The following is a 19,615-nucleotide window of genomic DNA, read 5'->3' as shown; positions in this document are numbered from 1 at the left end:
GGCATGCGCAGAGCGCGCCGCCGCCATCTTGAGAGTGGCGCCGTTCAAGAAGGGCCCGAAGGTGGCAGGGGTTACAGCGCATGCGCAGTGCGCTGTCAGCGGCCATGTTGGGAGTGGCGGGAGGGCTGCGCCGCCATCTTGGGAGTGGCGCGATGGGTGACAGAACCACGGGATCAATTATTTAGGATTCCGAAATCATCGAGTCCAGCCCGTGCCCCAACACCCCCTTGGCAAGCAGACCATGGCACCGAGTGCCACGTCCAGTCCTAAACATCTCCAGGGCCAGTGACTCCACCACCTCCCTGGGCAGCCCGTTCCACTGTCTAATCACAATTTTTGTGAGGAAATTCCTCTTCATCTCCAACCTGAAGCTCCTCTGGCACAGATTGAAACTACGTCCTCTCGTCCTGAGCGTGGCACTGTTGCGTAAAATTTTTTTAAGAGAGAATGTTCTTTGATGTTTGATCTTTGTGTACTTTCAAGGCTAATCAACAATAAAGGAGATTTAATCCGTGAAACACGTAACAGCCAACAAGTTCTAAGTGATGTCCAGCTGTTAGAAAAACAAATTACATATTGGTAGAATTGCCTTGTTAAGGTTTAGGGTTTGACATTTTAAAATTATCTCAGGGGTAGGTTAACAAAGCTTGGGAAGAAGGATGTAGCACTGATAGAGGGCATAAAGAATGCAGAATTTACAGACCATGAGGACATTTGGCAGAACCCCTCAGATAAGGAAGGAACTTATAAAACCAACTCAGCAACTGGGCTGAATCAGCTCTGAGTAACTGTAATTCCAGCAGGGGCAATTCAAGAAACCCACCAACCCAAAAGAAGAAAAAGACTGAGCACGTGGACTAATTAGCATGGCTAGTGAGAGAATAATTCCCCAATAGAAGATAGAATAATAATTAATAAGAGAACTATGTAACTTGTAGCAAATTAACACAAATTCCTTTGTTTTCTAAAATGTATAAACAGTAAAAGATTTGGATAGTTGTCATGGCTTGATTTGTGGAATCCCAGTGAGCACCCAGAGTTGTGCAGCTCTGGAATAAATAATCAATGTCTCTCTTGAGTGTGTCATAATTGGCTTACTGCACTGGGGGTAACAAATCTGAATTTGTGCACAACAGATGTGGAGAAGGAGTCCAGGACTTTGAGCTCAGGGAAGTGAAATTATAAAAAGTGAGTTTGAATTATGTCAGCCCAACCACGTCCTTCATAATTTCTAGGGAGAAAGGTTATCCCATGGGGGAGCTGCTCCCTCACACAGCACAGGGAGATGGCCAAGGATGTCACACAATCTGTGTCCTCCTAAACCACCCCAAGCCCAGAGCAGGGAGTGGTTCTGCAGTCCCTGCAGGTTCTCCAGGCACAGTTCCTGCTGTCCTGCTCCTCTCCAAGGCTCCTGCCACCGTCAGGGACTGGGGTGTGCCCATCCATCTTCCCCCTGTCAAACCTCCCCAGGCTCAAGAGAAAAGCTCTTTTTTTATTCAACAATGGATTTCACAACCCACCCTGTCCTGCTGCCCCTGGATGTGCCCAAGCTCTGGCTCTGTTTTTATCCTGTGTTTTGTGGGGATACCTGATAAAGGGGATTTGAGGGTATAAGAGTGAAGATCCCTGTCCAGGCTCAGCACCCAGCACCCTTTGTGCTTCCCCACACTGGGCTGGTGTGATTGGCAAAGATCTCTCTCCCAGAACAGCAGATCCACATCTTTCTTTACAGCATTCCATGCTCTTTTTGCCAGCACTCACCCCTTCATTCAAAGCGCAGCCAGAGCCAGAGGGAACCTCCCTTGAGGAGCAGTTGTGTGTGTTCTGCCCAGTAATGTTGTTATTTCCTGAAAACCCACCAAAAAGGCTCCCTCACCCTTTATGGAGTGACAGTACCTCAGAGCAAAGCGGAATAGATGCACCCACCTCACATGCCAGCTGTGTGGGGTGATAAGGAGTGAATAAATATACAGAAATAAATGCACAGCATTGTGTAAAAACTGCTGGACCCTGTGCAGCACCACATCCAAGAGGAAGCAACAGAAAGGTAAAAAAAAAAAAAAAAAAGAATGTCTGGTCAAACGGAAAGAGTCCAAAGAGTCCAAGGGGTTGTTTTAGATAAAAGGAAAAATAAAGGGTAGAAATGCAGCAGTTTGTGCTGATCCCTCAGGTTTTAGCTTTTATATTTTCCAGATTCTATTCTGCTTTAATGTGTAAGTCTAGACTTCATATTAGGGGATGGTGAGCTCTCTTCACAGAGCAGGGAGACAAAACAATTCCTTCTCCAGCTGGGGACCAAGGACAGACCCAAATCTCAGGCCCAAGAGCATGAACAATGTGGGCTAAAGAGAGAAAACAAGAATGACTTCATGGGCTAAAGCTGTAATTGGACCAAAACAAGATTAATGCAGCCAGGAGCCTCAGAGAGGGCTTTGCATTTGATGTGGGAGAGGAGAGAGACCAGAGTTCGGAGAAGTCAAGATTAACTCCAATATGCAAATCGAGCAGAACTGATAAAAGTGAGAGATCCCCTAACCAGTCAGGCATTTTGTGACCATTTTGGTTCATCTTGGGTGCAGCCCTGGCTGGGCTCTGGTGCTGACTAAGGTGGATCTTAATAAATCCCTATTTATCCTTTAGCTCTGTCCAGCCTCTGTTCTAGGCCAGTTTCACAAGGCATCAGAGCGTGTTCTGAAGAAGGCAAAGCACACGGGTGTGTCGGTGCTGCCGATCCCGCAGGTCGGGCTGGCTGTTCCCCAGCAGGATGCGGAGCGGCGGCTCCAGGACAATGCCGGGACCATCCCGGCACAATCGCGCTCGGTTCCCGCTCGGTTCCCGCTCGGTTCCCGCTCGGTTCCCGCCGGCGCGGTGCCCCGCGGTTCCGCGCTGCGTGCCCGGGACACGGCCCCGGCCGGGCAGGAATGCTGAGTCACCTCCTGCTTCCCCCGCAAAGCCGCTGCTCTCCCGCCGGAGAAGGGATTTGCATTATCAGCACGGGCACAGAAGGTGGGAAATGCAGCCAGCTTTGTAGAAAATACGAAAGACTTCACTATTACAGATTTCCCCAAAGAGCAGCTATTCATAAAGAAATTGAGAGCCACAAAAAGCTATTTTTTTTTCTTGTAAAGAAGTCTCCATAACATTAACAAGAAGGACATCTCTGCCTAAGTGAACTAAAAATACTATTTTAGAAGCGATAAACTGACTAAAATTTTAAGTTTTATTCATTTGCATTATCAGTAAAAAAATAGATATATATACTTCTATTGTATAGAAGTATATATATCTATTTATATATACTTCTATATAGATTGTATCTATCTATAGCTATTATCTATATCTATTGTAGAGAGAGGTACTCTAAAAGTTTTGCTCTAATTCTTATTACTCTTTCTTTTAGTTACTATTAATAAATTTTTCTTTATACTCTTTTAAAGTTTTAAACCTGCTTTACCTTTCTCCGAATCCCACCTCACAACAGAAAATTAGTACATTGGTGATTAACCAACACTAAACCCACCACACTCAATGCTACATTACCCCAAAAAATCTCAAAATTAACAAAACCTCAAATTAGCAAACCAAAATCACTACAGTGCCTAACTAAGGGTCGCATTCTCAGTGCAGTGGTAATGAGAGAGTTAATGAGTCCCTTTTAGTGCATTCGCTACACAAAACTGGTTCCAGTGCTCCGAATTCCAGGATCCCGGCTGGGATCGGAGCCCGGCGCCCCCGGGGTGTGGAGGCTGCGGGGTTCGAGCAACGGCCCCGCTCTGTTGTTCAGCAACGCGAGCTTGCACCACCACAGGCATGAGGAAGTGGCACCTGCTGGCGGGGACGTGACAGTCCTTCTGTCCGAGGACAAGGTGTTCAGGGCGTTGGCCACCCAAAATGCCACTGGAAAGAAAAGGGAGCCTGATTAGCAGGGGGGGAAACTGAGGCAGAGAGGGGTTTTGCTTTGCCTGCTCAGGGTTTGGCAGTGAATTGCTGGATAGACCCAGATGTCCCCCACATTCCTGTTTCTACTGCTTGCCTTTGTGGTGGCAAAGGTCATTGCACAAAAGTGTGATCTTGACAAGATTTGGAGAAATTCAATTAACAGCAGCTCTTAAAGCAGGGACTTCCTGTCCCCTGCATTGTGCCTTGGTACTGCTCATCCCAGGAACAGTTCCTGCATTAAAATATAGTGCCATTTTATAAATAATAAACTATTTTATTGCAAAAAAAAATTAATTATGCCTGCTCTTGCTTCCAGCTGGCAGGGTTAATCCTGCTCCTGCAAGAGAGGACAGTGAGGAGGGGATGCTGGGGATGCAACAGGGCAGCAGCATTCCCAAGCCACAGGAGCTGCCTGAGGATGCAGTGAGGGCAAAACAAGATTAATGCAGCCAGGAGCCTCAGAGAGGGCTTTGCATTTGATGTGGGAGAGGAGAGAGATCAGAGTATGGAGGAGTCAGGATTAACATAAATTTACAAACCTTCCATTCTGGGCTGCAGGGCTGTCCTGGACTGTGCTCCCCATGGTGGGACCCAGCAGTGCCCAGGCTGCAGGAACACTTGGGAACACAGTCACTGGTGTTCCCTCCTCCCCAGACACAGCCTGTTCTGTCTCCCCTCAGGTCAGCTGAACACAAAAAGTGATCAATCTTCAGCCAAATTCATCTTCAGACATAAAACCAATATCTCTGAGCTTCCTGACAAGCCCCCAGGTGTCCCTTCCAGGAGGGGTTATAAGCAGGGAGCCCCTGAGGGAGGGAGTGAGTGTGCACAGGCAGGGTATGGGGTGTGCACAGGCAGGGTATGGGATGGGCACAGGCAGGCTATGGGATGGGCACAGGCAGGGTATGGGGTGTGCACAGGCAGGCTATGGGGTGTGCACAGGCAGGCTATGGGATGAGCACAGGCAGGCTATGGGATGGGCACAGGCAGACTATGGGATGGGCACAGGCAGGCTATGGGATGGGCACAGGCAGGCTATGGGATGGGCACAGGCAGGGTATGGGGTGTGCACAGGCAGGGTATGGGATGGGCACAGGCAGGCTATGGGATGGGCACAGGCAGGGTATGGGATGGGCACAGGCAGGGTATGGGTATGGGATGGGCACAGGCAGACTATGGGATGGGCACAGGCAGGCTATGGGATGGGCACAGGCAGGCTATGGGATGGGCACAGGCAGGCTATGGGATGGGCACAGGCAGGCTATGGGATGGGCACAGGCAGGGTATGGGATGGGCACAGGCAGGGTATGGGGTGTGCACCCAGGCACATTCCCTTGGCTGTTACATGCCCATGAACTTGAAGGGATGAGACGGGAACCAAATCCAGCACAGGACTTTGCCTCCCTGGTAACGCCTGAGCCCTTCTGACTTTGCTTTGATCCTGACCTGGGTCCAGAGCTCTGCAATGTGCCACAGGGATATGCACTGCCATGTGCCACAGGGATGTGCACTGCCATGTGCCACAGGGATGTGCACTGCTCCTGGAAAACCAGGTCCACTTGAGCTTCAGCAGCTTCCCAGGTATTTCTGTGTGGCCCTGAGCAGGGCCATGCCAGTGCTGCTGCTCCAGGGAAGGATGTGGCACAGCTAGAATTGCCCTGAAACAGAGCCTGGCAGGGAAATCCCTCAAGAGCCCTCCCTGCTCCCTGCAGAAAGAGCTCAAGGCAATCAGCCCCTCCAGAAGCCCCTCAAGCTTTCAACTATCACAGACCCAAGCTGTGCTCTCCTTCCCTCTGGCTTTATTTGCAGAGGGAATTAAGGTCCTGCTGGGAAAACCTCCCCTGTGCTCTGATAACTGCCTGCAGAGCCAGCTCTAAATGGCTTTTTGTAAATGAAAGCCCAGGATTAACGAGGTTCCCCTCGTCACTGTTTACTTAGTGCTCTGCCAGAGTGAGGGGAGCAGCATAGAGACCCCCTGCTCTGGGCAAGCTCCTCGGGCCACCAAGGACCTGGCACATACTGGGGACTAGCAAGGTGCCACCCAGCACCTGGCAGGGCCTCCCTGGAGCAGGAGGTTCCCAGAGGGGTTTGGGATGGTGGGATGTGTGTGCACGTAGCAGGAGCCTTGGTCTGGGCACAGGGCATCTCCAGGGCACTGTGTTTTGTGAGCTGGGGGCCAGCCTGAGGGATGATGCTCATTTTCTTCCTATGCCACGTTGCTGGGGAAGGAAGGGGGGTGTTTGCCATGCGGGTTGGTGCTGGGCACACATCCCCCACGTGACAGGAACGGGGAGGCTGTGCTGGGCTGCAGCTGGCCCCATCCCCTCGGCAGAAATCCACTCAGGGATGGCAAAGAGCTGCCACTGAGGCCGTGGGGTCTGCTGAGGGGTGCAGGTCCAATGAGCCCCGTGCAGAGGGGACTCTTCAGTCATCCCTGCCTGCCTGAAGCAGGACAAGGGGGTCCTGCCTCTGTCTGCTGCACTCCCAGGGACTGGAGCCACCACAGCCGCCCTGCACAGCTCCGACCTTTGGATGTTTGCACATTCCTGCCTGTTAATGTGTCTCGTAACCAAAAGCTGCCAGGATGGAGCATTACTCCCCCCAGCACTTGCCAGGCTGCTCCCTCCCATTCCCCAGCTGAGAATTGGCACTGACCCCATAGTGGGAGGGAGCATGGGCTCCCCAGAGGAGCAAAACCTGATGCCTCTGGTAGGAGTGAAGACACCAGTGAGCCCCAAATGCTCCTAAGGCTCCTGGGGCAGGCAGCAATCACCTCTCCCAGCCAGGCATGGGGAAAAGGAGCAACATTTCAGAGCAGAGCCGTGCTTCCCTCGGCTGCCAGGCTGGCACAGTGCCCACCAGCACAGTGCCAGGCCAAATTCTTTGCAATTTCTGGGTCAACACCCGCCTCTCGTAATGCCCTGAGCCCTCCTGCTGCCTGTGCCAGCCTCCAGCCCAGTGGTCCCTGTGCACAGGACAGGAGCATCCCAAAGGATCCAATCCTGACTGCTGCTCATCCTGGCTGGCCCCATCTGTAAGCCCTGAATATTTGTCCCTCATTGCTCTGAATTGGGCCATTCCCCAAACACTTGGCTCTGCCCACAGCAGCACCCACAGGAGAGCTGTGTCCAGGCAGTGCACAGCCTGCAGCCTGCCCCTGTTTCCACCCTTTTTGAGGGGTGTAAGACCCATCCCAAGGAGTCAGGCACCAAAGGAGTGTGTTTGCTTTGGATTTCTAAAGCCATTTTCTCACTGTCATGATGGCAGTGAAAAAACCCCCACAATCTCAAGACATGGGACGGTCCTAACACTCCAAACCTGGAAATAAATCACCTGGAAAACAGCCTTTGTAAAGAAATCCCCGTGGCCCCGGTGCTTGTTTGCAAACCGGCCAAGTTTCGACCTTGGCATGACGTGGCTCCCCAAAGGAGGAGGCGATGCTGGCACGGCTCCAGCAGCTCAGCCCCTCCACTGGGGGCTGGCTGTGTCCCCCCATGCCCACAGGGACCCCTCTGCACGGCATCAGCCGGGCTGGAGGAGCAGGAGCCCTGCAGGGCTGCAGCCCCCTATCCGGGCATGCATCAGGGGGGCGGTGGGGCTGAGGATGAGGAGGAGGAGGAAGGGGCAGCCGAGTGCGTCCGTGTGCCGGCTCTTACGCAGCGGCTGTTGCATTGTGGCCGGCGGCACTCCCCCCCTCCCCTGTGCGGGGCAAGCCCTGGCCTGCCGGGACATTGTGCCAGCCGGGAACAGCCACTGGCAACGGGCACTGACCCGTCCCGGGGCTCCCTGGGGGCACAGAGGGACATGGGCACCCGAGGGGATTCTGCTGGATGTGCTCCTCCTGCCAGAGGGTGCAGAGCCCCACACACCGCACAAGGGCAGGGCTGAAATAGCTGCAGACCTTCCGAGACAATCAGGTTCTGAGCCGCATCAGCCCTGCCTCAGTTTCCCCATCAGGGCACTGCGAGCGATCCGGGCTGTGTGAGTGCTGCAGGTGCAAGGTCACTGCTGGAAGAGCAGGGCAGGGGCTTTGCCCCCTCTCTGTTCTCAAAGCCAGCTCACCCAGCACCCTGCAGCCCCCACAGAGGTGCTCACATCCAGCCTGATCCCTCCCAGCCATGGGGCTCAGCACAGCCTGTCTGCAATTTGCTGGGGCACCTCCAGCCCATCAGGTATAAAACACTACAGAAATCAGCATCACAGAGCAAGGAGTCCCTGAGCTGTCCCCAAGCCCTGCCGTGTGTAGTGCCAGGCTGCCCCAATGCCATCCCCATCCCATCCCCACCAGGGAGCTGCTGTCCCAAGTAGATCTCCCTGTCCGAGTGTGGTTCCCAAGGGGTTTCCCATCCATGTGAAGTCCCGGGTGCATGTTTGGGAACATGGTTTTTCCCAAACTTTGGAGGTTCATTCATTGCTATGCAAGGCGAGTCCATTCCCTACCCTCCTCCATCCTGTTCCCCCTTCTCCCCCCTCACCACTCACACCATCCCAGCCCAGGATGTTAAAATGGGCTGAATTTTTTCACGATGAGAGGGGAAAAAATTTTTAGAAATCTGAGGATGAAGAGAGAACCCATGAGCTGTGACCTCCTCCAAATTCAAGGCACCAAATCCACACAAGGAAAACAAAAGGCAGCGAGATTAGCATTTCCAAACAGAGCAGAGATGGCCCCAATCTTTGAGCTGTTTATTCTAGGGTTGATTTTCAATATTTAGGATGATTAGCAAGTGAAAGCCGGCTGTTGCCAGAATGGCTCCATGCCAGCCCCACACTCAATGGAGGGAAAAGAAAGACACGGCAAGAAAGGGAGAGAAAAGAAGGGCTTATGTGTATATTTTTTCTCCCTCTGTGAACGGGAGATTGGTTTGAGGTGTCAATGTTTGCCCATCAGGGATGGATGATGGATGAGGGGACGGCTGGAGAAATAGCAGAAATAAATAATAAAGGAATCATTGCCATGTGCTTAATAACCAGCTGGGGAAGGACCTCACTAGGACAGCGAGCCGAGCTTGCAGAGAGTTTTTGGAGCTGGGTTCTTCCCAGACCCCCTTTGCTGGCTGCTGGTGGATGCCCCAAAATGCAGCCAGCTCTGGAGTGCTCTGGTTCATTGCTTGCAGCAGGGGGACACTCCCAGCACGGGGTCCCCTGTTGGGGAAGATGAAACAGGAAAGCCTTATAAATATGATTGCCTGACAAAAGATTTTGAGAATATAGAAACTATAAGCAAGATTGAAATGAAAGCAAGCTTTGAGATCCCTCAGTTACTGAACAACAGGAAAACAATGGTGTGGCCAGCTGAAGGTAATCCCCTTTTGATGGAACAACACCCTCTGCTTGCAGACAGCTCCAAGGCTCAGAGCAGACCCTGCTGCTTGGCAGAAGGGGCCCAAAGAGGAGTTTTTAGGGTTTAAAATATAACACAGTATGGTAATGTGGTGATTCTTATAGGCTGTATGTAAATGCTATAGCATTTGTATATTGTACTAGATTGGTTAGTGAGAATTAGAATATTCAACACAGAAGAAGATTTATTGTATTGTAAGGAGAGCCTCACTCTCTTATCCTTTTACTCTCTTACCCTCTAAGAACTCTCTTACCCTCTCATCCTCTCTCCCCCTCTCTTCTCTCGGGCCTGCTCTGAGCTGTGGCTGGCAGCTCCCAGCAGGGCCCTGCACCCAGGCCCTTTGCAATAAACCCCAAGTTCCAGACCTGGCTGCAGAGATCTCTCGTCTCCATCCATCCCCACCATCCTACCCCCGATGCTCCGACAGTCCCAGCCCATCCCCGCCCCTGTGCCGGGCGAATCGCGGGGCTGGAGCAGCCCCAGCCCCGGCTCAGCCCCGCTGCCACCGGCAAGCCCGGGCAGGTCCCGGCTGCCGGGTCCCGACCTCGCTGCTGGCACCGAGCACAGCCGCGCTTTGTGCCCCGCGCCCCTGCGAGGCGATGCCACCACCCGGAGCACCCCCGGCTCCTGCACCTCCTGGCTGCCGCTCGGAAAAACACCACCCCCTCCGAGCTATCTCACCCAAAGAAAGGAAAATTCACGTCCAAGTCGGTTTGGTTGCTTTCAGCTGCTGAACAAAACGGGGTTGTTTCAGGCCTCGCCTGGTGCCTCCTTTATATTCACCCTTTCTCACTTTAAACCCCTCGGCTGGCTCTGGCAGGCTGGAATATTTTTTCCTGGCAAGGTTGTTTTTTTAAGTCCCTTGGCAGGGTGGGGATACTGGAGGCTTCTCTTTTGCAGGGGGTTTGAAAACAGTACTACGTGTTTGTGCCTGGCAAAACAAACTGAAGAAGTGGTCTGAGGGGCAGGGAAGTGCCAGCTTTTTACATCTCTGAAGTGCCACCAGTTCTGGGGGGGGAAGAAGGGAGCAGCTCTTCCAACAAGGAGCTGAGAGGAGCAGAAGCCAGGACAAGGAATTCCTTAATGCCTTCTGGTATTCATGGCCCCCAATACCCCAAAGCTGAAAGGAAAGCCCAGATCTGCCTCTAAATTCTGCCCACCCCCAGACACATCAAAGCTGCTCCCCAGGGATAGCCCCACCTTTTCCCAAGGTCAGCATCCTGCCTTCCCAGCACAAACCACACACAGACCAAGGCAAGGGTCTGTCCTGAGCCCAGGCCTTATTTTGGGTTGAGATTGGGAGCAGCTGTAGCAGCTCTGGGACTGCCTGCTGCTGGGGTGCCTGGTGCTGAGGGATCCAGCAGATCCCTGGGGAGCTGAGAGGGTGTTCCTCATGTGCTCCCCAGGAGAAGGGGGCTGTGTCCTCAGGGCAAGAGGGTTGGGACATGCAGGAGTGGGTGCCCCAAAGCTGGAGCAGCCCCAGACAGGCTCTGGAGGGGGATCTCTGTGCAGCTCCTCTCCCCACCCTGCACCCAAAAGGGCTCTGAAGCCACTTGGGCATCCTGGAGCATCTACAGGGCCAGGTGGAGACACAGCACAAGCAGAGGGACCTGCCAGCCCCAGGAGCTCCCTGCAGGGCCAGGGAAGGTTATTCCCAGGGTTGGAGCAGCTCCCAGGGCTCAGGACACCAGGCACAGCCAACCTTGTGTCACACAGGTGGTGTGTAAGCATTGTCTCACTGAGGTTGGTTTGTGCCTCAGTTTCCCCACAGGGAATTTGCACAGTTGTGCAAGTTGGTGAGAGCTCCTGTGTGCTGGGGCTGGGTTTACAAACAGGGCTGGGCTGGGGAAAGGAAACAAGGAGGCAAAAGGGGTTTTTTCTTCTCCATTTTTTTCTTTATTATTATTTTTTTTAAATTTGTAAATAACTTTGCATGAAAAAAAGTTAAATTGCACAAGTATCTCTGTAGTTCTCCAACATAATCCCCAAAGCAGGAAAACAGAAGAAAAACAGCAAGTAAAAAGAAACACTGTCAATACAAACAACTACACAGACCCCAAAGCCCCTCCTAAGTGCTTTTGCAACCAAAACAGAATCTAAATACAATCTTCAATTTCTTTTGCCAAGTCTAAGACACACCACTAAAATTCCAGTTTCTACTTGCTCCTACCTAAAGGCTGCTCTACCTCTCACAGCCTACAGCAAAGCAGAGTCAAAGAATCTGGTTCTTGAGAGCTTCAAGTCAAGTTTCAGCAGTGTTTGGCTCTGCTCCCAAAGTATTTCCAAGTTACCTTGCACCGACCCCACCACGCTCTCGCTGCACACCAAGCCAAAGGGCCCAAAGCTCCTCTTTGTGTGGATCCCAAGGTCTCCCCTGGCTGGATGGGACTTCATTCCCACTGCTGTCCCCTGTTGCATGCAGAGTCTTTGGCCTGAGCTCCTGGATGGAGCCTGGATGTGGATTTCTCTCCTCCTCAGCCCCAGCTGGGAGCGTTCAGTGGCTCCATCACCATCAGCTGAGGACCAGCCATGGGGTTATTCTTGCACTCAGAGCCTGATGGAAGAGCTGGAGAAGTGAAGAGCAACAGTCTTGGACCAAAAAAGCAGAGAGGGGCTATGTCAGTGGGTGAGAGAGAGGGTCCATGGTGCTCCAGACCCTTTGGCAACTGCAGCAGGGGTTTTGGGTACAGAAAATACAAAAACTGGTTTTGGGAGCATCCCCGTCCCTGCTGCTCCTCTCCTGCCAGGGCCAGTTCCTGGATTCTTCACAAAACCTGGTGGTGCAGGAGTCCTCCCTTGTGTGGTCTTGTTTTACAGAACAGTGAACACAAAACCTTTAAACAGTGAAAATATAAAACAACTCTCAAACTGCATTTCCAGTCTTCCCCTCCCCCCTTAAGAAATTCTAGTGCTAAAAAATATAGATTTCTTTGAATATATAATATATAATAGATTATATAAAAACATCTAAAGAGGCACACTTGCTGAGTTTATAAACCTTTTCTTCTTCCCTAGGCACAAATCAGCTGGGATGTTGAACTTGGAGAATCCAGAAGGGACCTGTATTTTCTTACCAGCTAATTATCACACTGTACCTACCAACTGCACTGAGACAGAAAAAGGAAAGACAGAGAAACAAAGAGGTGTGGAAATTGCACTTTAGTCTATCAAATCCTAAGCCACCAGGAATCTCGTGTCTTAGATGGGATTTCACAGGTAATTTTAGCCCTGATGGAAAAGAACCCATCATAATTCACATTTCTTTTTTTTAAAGTAAAATGTAAAAAAATAAGTAGTGTTGACTTTCTTCTCTTGAGAAAACTAGAGACTTCTGAGGTGTCCTTTGGAGACACAGCAGGCAGTTCCTGGGGTGGTAGGTTCTTCTCCCTGGTGTTTCTGGGAATAACCTTACAATGAAGCTGGTAAAAGTCACCTCTAGGTGGGCATCTCTAGGAAATCTTGTCCCTTGTAAGTCCCAGCTCGGGGAGAGCATCCTACAAAAGCCTTACAAGAGGCGTGCCAGGCTGCTCAGGTTGATGACATCTGCCAGCAAAGAGGCATCGATGTCTTCAAACACCTGGTCGATGTTGACACAGTTGGAGAGGTAATCATTTGTCCCTTCATCCCAGGGATGCTCCAAGAAAGTGGTGGCCATGAGGGTTTCATTAAAGTCCAGGCTGTACTGGTTGGATTCAGTGACAACTTGCTCCTGCCCCTGGGGACACTCCACGTGCTGCCCTTGTCCTGTCCAGTCCAGGTCACACGTGACAGGGTTGACGGAAGGTGGGAGCTCCATATCCACCAGAGTGGAGAAGTCTCCATTGAGGTTGGTGTTAAAGACAGTTTCCCAGTCAAAGACACCTTTCAGGGAGCCCAGCTCAGTCTGCTCCTCCTGGGTCATCAGGGCTGAGCTGGGCAGCCGGGCCGCCTTGGCCGTGGGCAGGGGCGAGGGCTGCTTGCGCTTCTGCCCCGCGTTGGTACCCACGGGGCTCCAGCTCTGGCTGCTGGTGCTTTCCTCAAACTCTTTGAGCAGCTGCTGCGATGCCACGTTGGCCTCCAGGAGGTTGTTGGAGCTGCAGGAGGAGGAGGCTGGGCTGCCAACGTGCCGTACCTCTGTCTGGACTCTCCCAGAGAAGGCCGGGTGGATCTGCACCGGGGACATCCTCCGCTTCTTGTAGGTCCCGTACTTGAGCCGGTTGGCATAGTAGGGGTCCAGCTTCCAAAACCCACCTTTCCCCGGCTCGTCTTTCTGTCGAGGCACCTTGATGAAGGACTTGTTCAAGGACAGGTTGTGCCTGATGGAGTTCTGCAGCCAAAAGAGAAAGAAACCAAGGCTGAATGCTTGTCTGCTGTGGGACCTACCTGTGTGGGGAGGCTGGTGGAGGTTGTCAGCAAGGACCTTTGAGAAAACAAAGCAGAACTGACAACATCCAGGCATCCAAGGCTATATGCCCAGCAGGAAGTCCCTCAAACTCCTGAGTTTTCCCCCCTGAGTCTCCAGCAGTTTTCCTGTCTCCTGTCTCATCCAGCCAAAGGCAGCAGGAGCCAAGGGGTTCAAGCTAGGACATGCCACCCGATGGAAGATTTTGGGCAGCTCTCCTTGGCTGGAAATTGGGGCCATAGGGCCTTGAATCATGCAGAGCACTGGGAGAAACTGGCTTGAATTGCTCTAGGCATGGAGCTAGGCTGGAGGAGGTTGGAGCCTCCTTTGTGCCAGGGAGGAGGAGGTGGATCTCTACACACATGTGGCCATGGCCCCTTTACAAGGGGCAACACATGGCAGCACTGTGGGGGGATGGCAATCAGGGCCCTGCTGGCATCCCCCAGTTCAACTGTGCCTATTGTTAGTGTTGAGAGGAAAATATGTGGACAAAACATAGGCACCATGCCTTCCCCCAGCCAGGCTGGCACAAATCAGACGGGAGAACACGGAGAGACACGTGGGTTGTTCCACCCTGCATGTCCCCAGAGGTGCCTCCTGGCCCAGGGAAACTCAGTGTGAAATCACTGCATCTTCATCAGCCACTGCTCAAATAAGCTGAGGGAAAAAAAAGGAGGGTGGGAGGGGAAGAAAAGGAGGAGTTTCTGCTCCCGTCGAGCTGTTCTGAAACCCTGAATGTGCCTGGAGTGATGTGAATAATCAGAAAGGAAACTCAGTTATTGGGCAAATAACCCAGCGTTGGACTCCACAAAGCCAGGACTGTACTAAGAGATTGGATATGGTAGAGGTGGTTTTTTTTTTTTTAATGTTGCCTGGATATCTTTATGCTTATTCATCCATAATCCGTAGTGCCGAATAGGAAAAACAAGGCTCAATTGCTTAGAGCTGTTGAAAAACATGCACACACACACTCACACACACACAACAAAACCCTCCTCTGGGCTGAAGCTCCTTGGGTTTGTTGGCTCCTCTCCAAAGCACTCAGCTCCCACAGGAATATATCCATCTCCCCCCCAGACTATGGGTGGCATGACCTTTCCAGGCTGTCTTCACGTACGGGAATCGGGATAGGGGATGAGAACACAGCCTTGACAAGAAAGAAAAGGAAAAAAAAAGAAAGGAAAGGGGGAAAAAAAGTGAAAAGAAACAAAAGATTTTTTTTTAAAAAGGGAAGGGAAAAAAAAAGAGAAGAAAAAAGAAGCAAGAACACAGATATTCCCCCACACAATCCAGGCTGTGGTAACTCCAATTTTACTGTGTAATGAAATTTTACAAGGTTCAGAGACTTGAAAGCTGAATTCTCTGCTGCCCATCTCTCCTCCCCATCCCAAACTTTGCTCAGCCCAGGCTGAATTATTACTCAGCCAGTCAACATATTTATCATTCCTGCCTGCAACGGTCCAGGGTACCCCCTGCATCTCTGCGGAGAGGGATTGAAAACCTTCTTTCTTTTTTTAATGAACACATTTAATTAAAAACGTTGTGAATGCCCAGCCATGAAGTGTGCAGGAAAAAGTCAACTCGTTGGCACCCAGCTCCTGCTTCCAAATCACTTTCATAGGAGTGTGAGAGGGGGACCAAGATGGCCCTGGAGGGGGACCAGGAAAGATTCCCTTCCCCATGATGGCCTTCAAAAGCCACTGGAGACCCACCTGCCTGGAGAGAAGGTGGGCAATGCCTGGGCTTTGCAGTGGGGTTCTCCAGCTCTGCTTGGATGGGCACTGCCATCAGGATTAGTGACACACTGTGGATTTGGGATGGGAATAACCCCAGAGGATGGATGAGCCCCCAGGGCCCTCCAGCCCTGCCTTATCCTCGAAAACCTCATGTGCCAGAGGTCTCCTCATGTGACAGAGGAGGGCAGTGAGCCAAGGTGGCTGGGAAAAGCCCCTGGGCTTCAGGCTGTCCCCAAAGCTTGTGAGCCTGGGGGCTGTCCCCTCCCCACTGGGGACATGCTCGTGCTAGCTGAGGACAGCAGCCCAAATTAACCCCTCCTGGGCTTCCCTCTGCAGCTCTCACCAGCTCATCCCAGTGATGGAGTCTCCTTGGCCTGTCCCTGGGGCCAGGAGCTCAGTACTCTGCCCTGCTTAGAAAGCAGCAGCATTTCAGCATATCCCAGTGGGACACTGTCCAACAAGTGGCATCTCCATCCCTCCCCCATGCCTGGTGTTCAGCACCCAGGGACACTCGACCTGGCACCTTCTCCACGTGTGCTCAGCCCTGAGGGACCCAGGGCCCCATGAGAGCTCCAGGAATGGAGGGACTGAGAGGCTTTTGCCATGAAGCCAAGAGGAGTCTGAGATGCCAGGAGCCCAACAAGTACCTCCCTGCTCCCAAAACGGTCCCTGGGCTCTCCCCCAGCATGGCTCCTCCCTCTGCCACCCCTGTGGCCGTGGCATTTGTGCCCAGCCAAGTTCTTTCCCATTCCAGCCCTTCCCACTGGTGGCTGGTGTCACTCTTTTCCCAGTGGGATCCAGCAGCCCTGCAGGATCTTGTCTTGCAGGGTGGAGCTGTGGAAAGCCCAGCTCAGCCCTGCAGGGAGAGTGGCCAAGGCTCCACATCCCCTACCTGCCAGGTGGGATCAGCGTGTCGGAAGTAGCAGAAGTTGTCAGTAATCCACTTGTAGATGGCAGAGAGGGTGATTTTGGGTTTATTGCTGGCTTCCATGGCCATGCAGATGAGGGTGGCGTACGAGTAGGGTGGCTTGACGTGAGGGTTGGTCTTGTAGTCGATGTCCCCTGCCAGATGAGGGGGCACAGCCGGGTCGTGGTGCGTGCTGGAGGAGGTGGAGGAGGAGACGGGCGTGCAGGGGGTGTGGCGTGTGCCCTTGCAGGCCGGGTCAGCGGCCAGGGGCGAGCACGGCGACTCGAAATCAGCCAGGCTGAACAGACTCTCGCTCATGGTGTAACAGTCCTGCGGGTCTGAGCCGGAGTATAACTGAGGCAGGCCAGTCTGGGCCACTGTGAAGTCCCTCAGCCACATGAGGTCTGGCAGGCTGTCATCCAGGTCTTCCTCCACGCACTTCAATTTGCCCTTGGCTTTCAGTGCTTGGCCTGGCCACGCCATGCCTCCCTCGGTGCTTCCCAGGCTGCACGTGAACGGGAGGAAGGGATGGGGCAGGTCCTGCAATAACAACAGGGACAGGGGTGAGGTTCCCCAAGGTGCAGTCTCTCTCTGACAGCCAGGCAGGGTCAGCCCTGGGTGCTCCTGGAGCTGCTGGGTGAGACCCACCCCTGGTGTGCTGTGCAGGTGACCTGCAATGCCTGCCCTGAGGGGCTTTAGCACCCTTGAACCTCGGGGAAATTCCCTCAAACTCCTCCACCTCTGTGTCACCCACTGAGCCTGAGGGGCTTTAGCAGCCTTAAACCTCGGGGAAATTCCCTCAAACTCCTACACCTCAGTGTCACCCACCGACCTGCTGCCCAGCAAGCTCTTGGCTGAAAAAGAATTTTTAAAAACCCAACAGAAAGCCCCTCAAACAACCAAAACCCAGCCCTGCCAGGCCACAAAGTGAGGTTATTTCTTGGGAACACACATCTCTGGATACATGGCACTCACAGGACTGACTCTCAGCATTCCCCACCAGGACAAAATACTTTAAAGTTTCCCCCCCCTCGCAGCCAGCCTCTCTCAGTTTGATTCTAATTCTGCTTTTACTTCCCGTGGTACCCAGAAACAACTCAGGGGTGGGTTGGGGGAACTGGTGGGGTCCCACCCTGAGCACACCCTGAGTAAGAGCGAGCCGGCAGCTTCAAACTCTGGGGAGTCCTGTGTCGAGGATGTCAATTTTAACCCGAAATCCCGAGTGTTTGGGCCAGGAGGGAGCGCCGGGAGGGCGCACACCCAGAGCCGCTCCCCCGCGCACACCCCCCGCCCCGAACGGCGGCTCCGGCCGCGCTGCCCCTCCCGCCCCCCTCCCGCCGCATCCCCTTACCCCGTCCCGGTGTCGGTGTCGCCCCCCGACAGGCAAAGTTCACGACACAGTAAGAAGCTTCTGGAAAAACGGGAGACGAGAGGGGAAAAAACCACCAAAAAAATACCAAAAAAAAAAGAAAAAGAAAAAAGGAGGGGGAAGTAAGAAAAGAAAAAGGGAAAGAGAGGCCCGGTGGGTGCCGGGGTCGCCCGTGCCGGCCGCTGCGGGGTGCCCGGGCCGGGCCGTGCCCGCCGAGCCGCCGTGAGCCGCGGCCGCCCCGGCGCGGGGTTAAGTAGCGGCTCCGGGAGGCTTCGCGCGTTGCCATGGCGACGCCACGCCCCGTAAACATCCTCCGGACACGCCATTGGCCAGCGCGTTGCCATGGGGACAGGGGCGGGACCCAGGGATGCCGCGGGACGCCGCAGCCCGGGCCGGAGAGATGGGGAGGCTCTGGGGGGACTCTGGGGTGACCTTATCGGGCTTTTCCGCTCCTGAAGGGAGCCGTGACAAGGCTGGAGAGAGCCCGAAGGGACTGGGAGGCTCTGGGGGGACTCTGGGGTGACCTGATCGCTGCTGTTCCGCTCCTGAAGGGAGCCGTGACAAGGCTGGAGAGAGCCCCGAGAGATGGGGAGGCTCTGGGATGACCTTATGGCGGCTTTCCCGCACCTGAAGGGAGCTCTGAGAAGGCTGGAGAGGGCTGAGCCCATCCCGGGAGATGGGAAGGCTCTGGGCTGACCTTATCGCGGCTTTTCCGCACCTGAAGGGAGCCGTGACAAAGCTGGAGAGAGCCCAGAGAGACTGAGAGGCTCTGGGGTGACCTTATCGTGGCTTTTCTGCACCTGAAGGGAGCCATGAGGAGGCTGGAGACGGACTTTGGGCATGTGATAGGAAAAAGGGTGACCCAAACCGGCGTCAAAGCGAAAGAGAGTAGGTTTAGGTTGGATTATAGGACAAAATTCTTGTGAATGTGGTGGAACAGGTTGCTCAGAGAAGCTGTGGATGGAATAGTTCAAGGCCAGGTTGGATGGAGCTTGGAGCAGCCTGGGATAGTGGAAGGTGTCCTTGCCTGTGGTGTGGGGGGGTTGGAGCAGGATGATCTTTGATGTCTGTTCCAACCCAAACCGTTTGTGATTCTATACAATCTGTGTCCTGCCCCTCCAGGGGCATCCCCAGCCCTTTTCCTGCTACCTGTGCCCTCATCCTCCTTCTTGCTCCTGATGCACCCACAGTGGTGAGGGCAAAGCAGAAGAGGGGCTGGCAGACTCCAAAAATAAAGGATGGAGTCTGCCTTCATTTAATTTAAAAAATTACAGCCACAGGCTTCTCTAAGAAATCCCTGCCCTGTAACTGCTGTTCTGATAGCTTTAACAGAGCCAGGGAAGGATCTCTTTGAAGGAGCTGAGCATCTGCAAGCCATTCCCCTCAGCTTGTTCAGTCATGGGTTGGACTCGATTATCTCAGAGGCCTTTTCCAACCACATTGATTCTGATTTTGACTCTGATTCAGCTGCAAGTTGCTTCCCCCCACCATCATCAGCTCCTTCTACTAAGCCCAAATTGCAACCCCCCTTACAGCCCTCTCACCTTCAAGAATTCAGCTCCCAGCACACATTTTCTTCCCCACCACTGGAGGATTTCTCTTGCATGAGCTCCCAGCTCTTTGTTGCTCCTCTTCTCCCCCAGGAAAAGCTCCCTCTGGGTGTCCTCATCCATCCCAGCAGTGACAGGGCCACCCACACCACACAGCAGGAAGATGCCTCTACCCCAGGCCAGACTCTTCCTGCAGAGGTTTAGTTTGCATTTGCCCTTTCTCCATCCTGGCAGGACTTAGGATAGTTGGGAATGCAGGTTGGGAAGTGTTTTAGGACATTTGGATCAGCTGGGCTGTTTTGGAGGAGGTAGTGGGTGACAGGTGAGTGGGTGCTCTCAGCCCAAAAGGGTTTTTACTCACCAAATCCCCCAAACCCCGACTGCCCTCA

At 53.2% G+C, this 19,615-nt stretch overlaps 1 protein-coding gene across 1 annotated transcript; it reads right to left on the bottom strand.

Annotated features, from left to right (window-relative positions):
• Window positions 1-11,162: 11,162 nt before the first annotated feature.
• On the bottom strand, window positions 11,163-17,868 carry FOXJ1 (forkhead box J1). The gene is made up of 3 exons (XM_036394877.2): window positions 17,659-17,868; window positions 16,293-16,847; window positions 11,163-13,589 (listed from the first exon to the last, which is right to left on the bottom strand). The coding sequence occupies exons 2-3, from the start codon at window positions 16,788-16,790 to the stop codon at window positions 12,789-12,791; spliced, it is 1,299 nt and encodes a 432-aa protein (XP_036250770.1). The 5' UTR covers window positions 16,791-16,847; window positions 17,659-17,868; the 3' UTR covers window positions 11,163-12,788.
• Window positions 17,869-19,615: the final 1,747 nt, after the last annotated feature.

The sequence above is a fragment of the Molothrus ater genome, chromosome 19 (genome assembly GCF_012460135.2).
Source record: "Molothrus ater isolate BHLD 08-10-18 breed brown headed cowbird chromosome 19, BPBGC_Mater_1.1, whole genome shotgun sequence".
NCBI lineage: Eukaryota > Metazoa > Chordata > Aves > Passeriformes > Icteridae > Molothrus > Molothrus ater.
The sequence above is the reverse complement of the archived record's forward strand: the minus strand, read 5'-3'. Positions and strand labels throughout refer to the sequence as shown.

Excerpts from the sequence above, each read along its gene's own strand:
- FOXJ1 (XM_036394877.2), bottom strand. The coding sequence starts at position 16,790 with ATGGCGTGGCCAGGCCAAGCACTGAAAGCCAAGGGCAAATTGAAGTGC. Across the intron at positions 13,590-16,292 it reads ACGCTGATCCCACCTGGCAG|AACTCCATCAGGCACAACCT; the intron begins GTAGGGGATGTG and ends TTTTGGCTGCAG.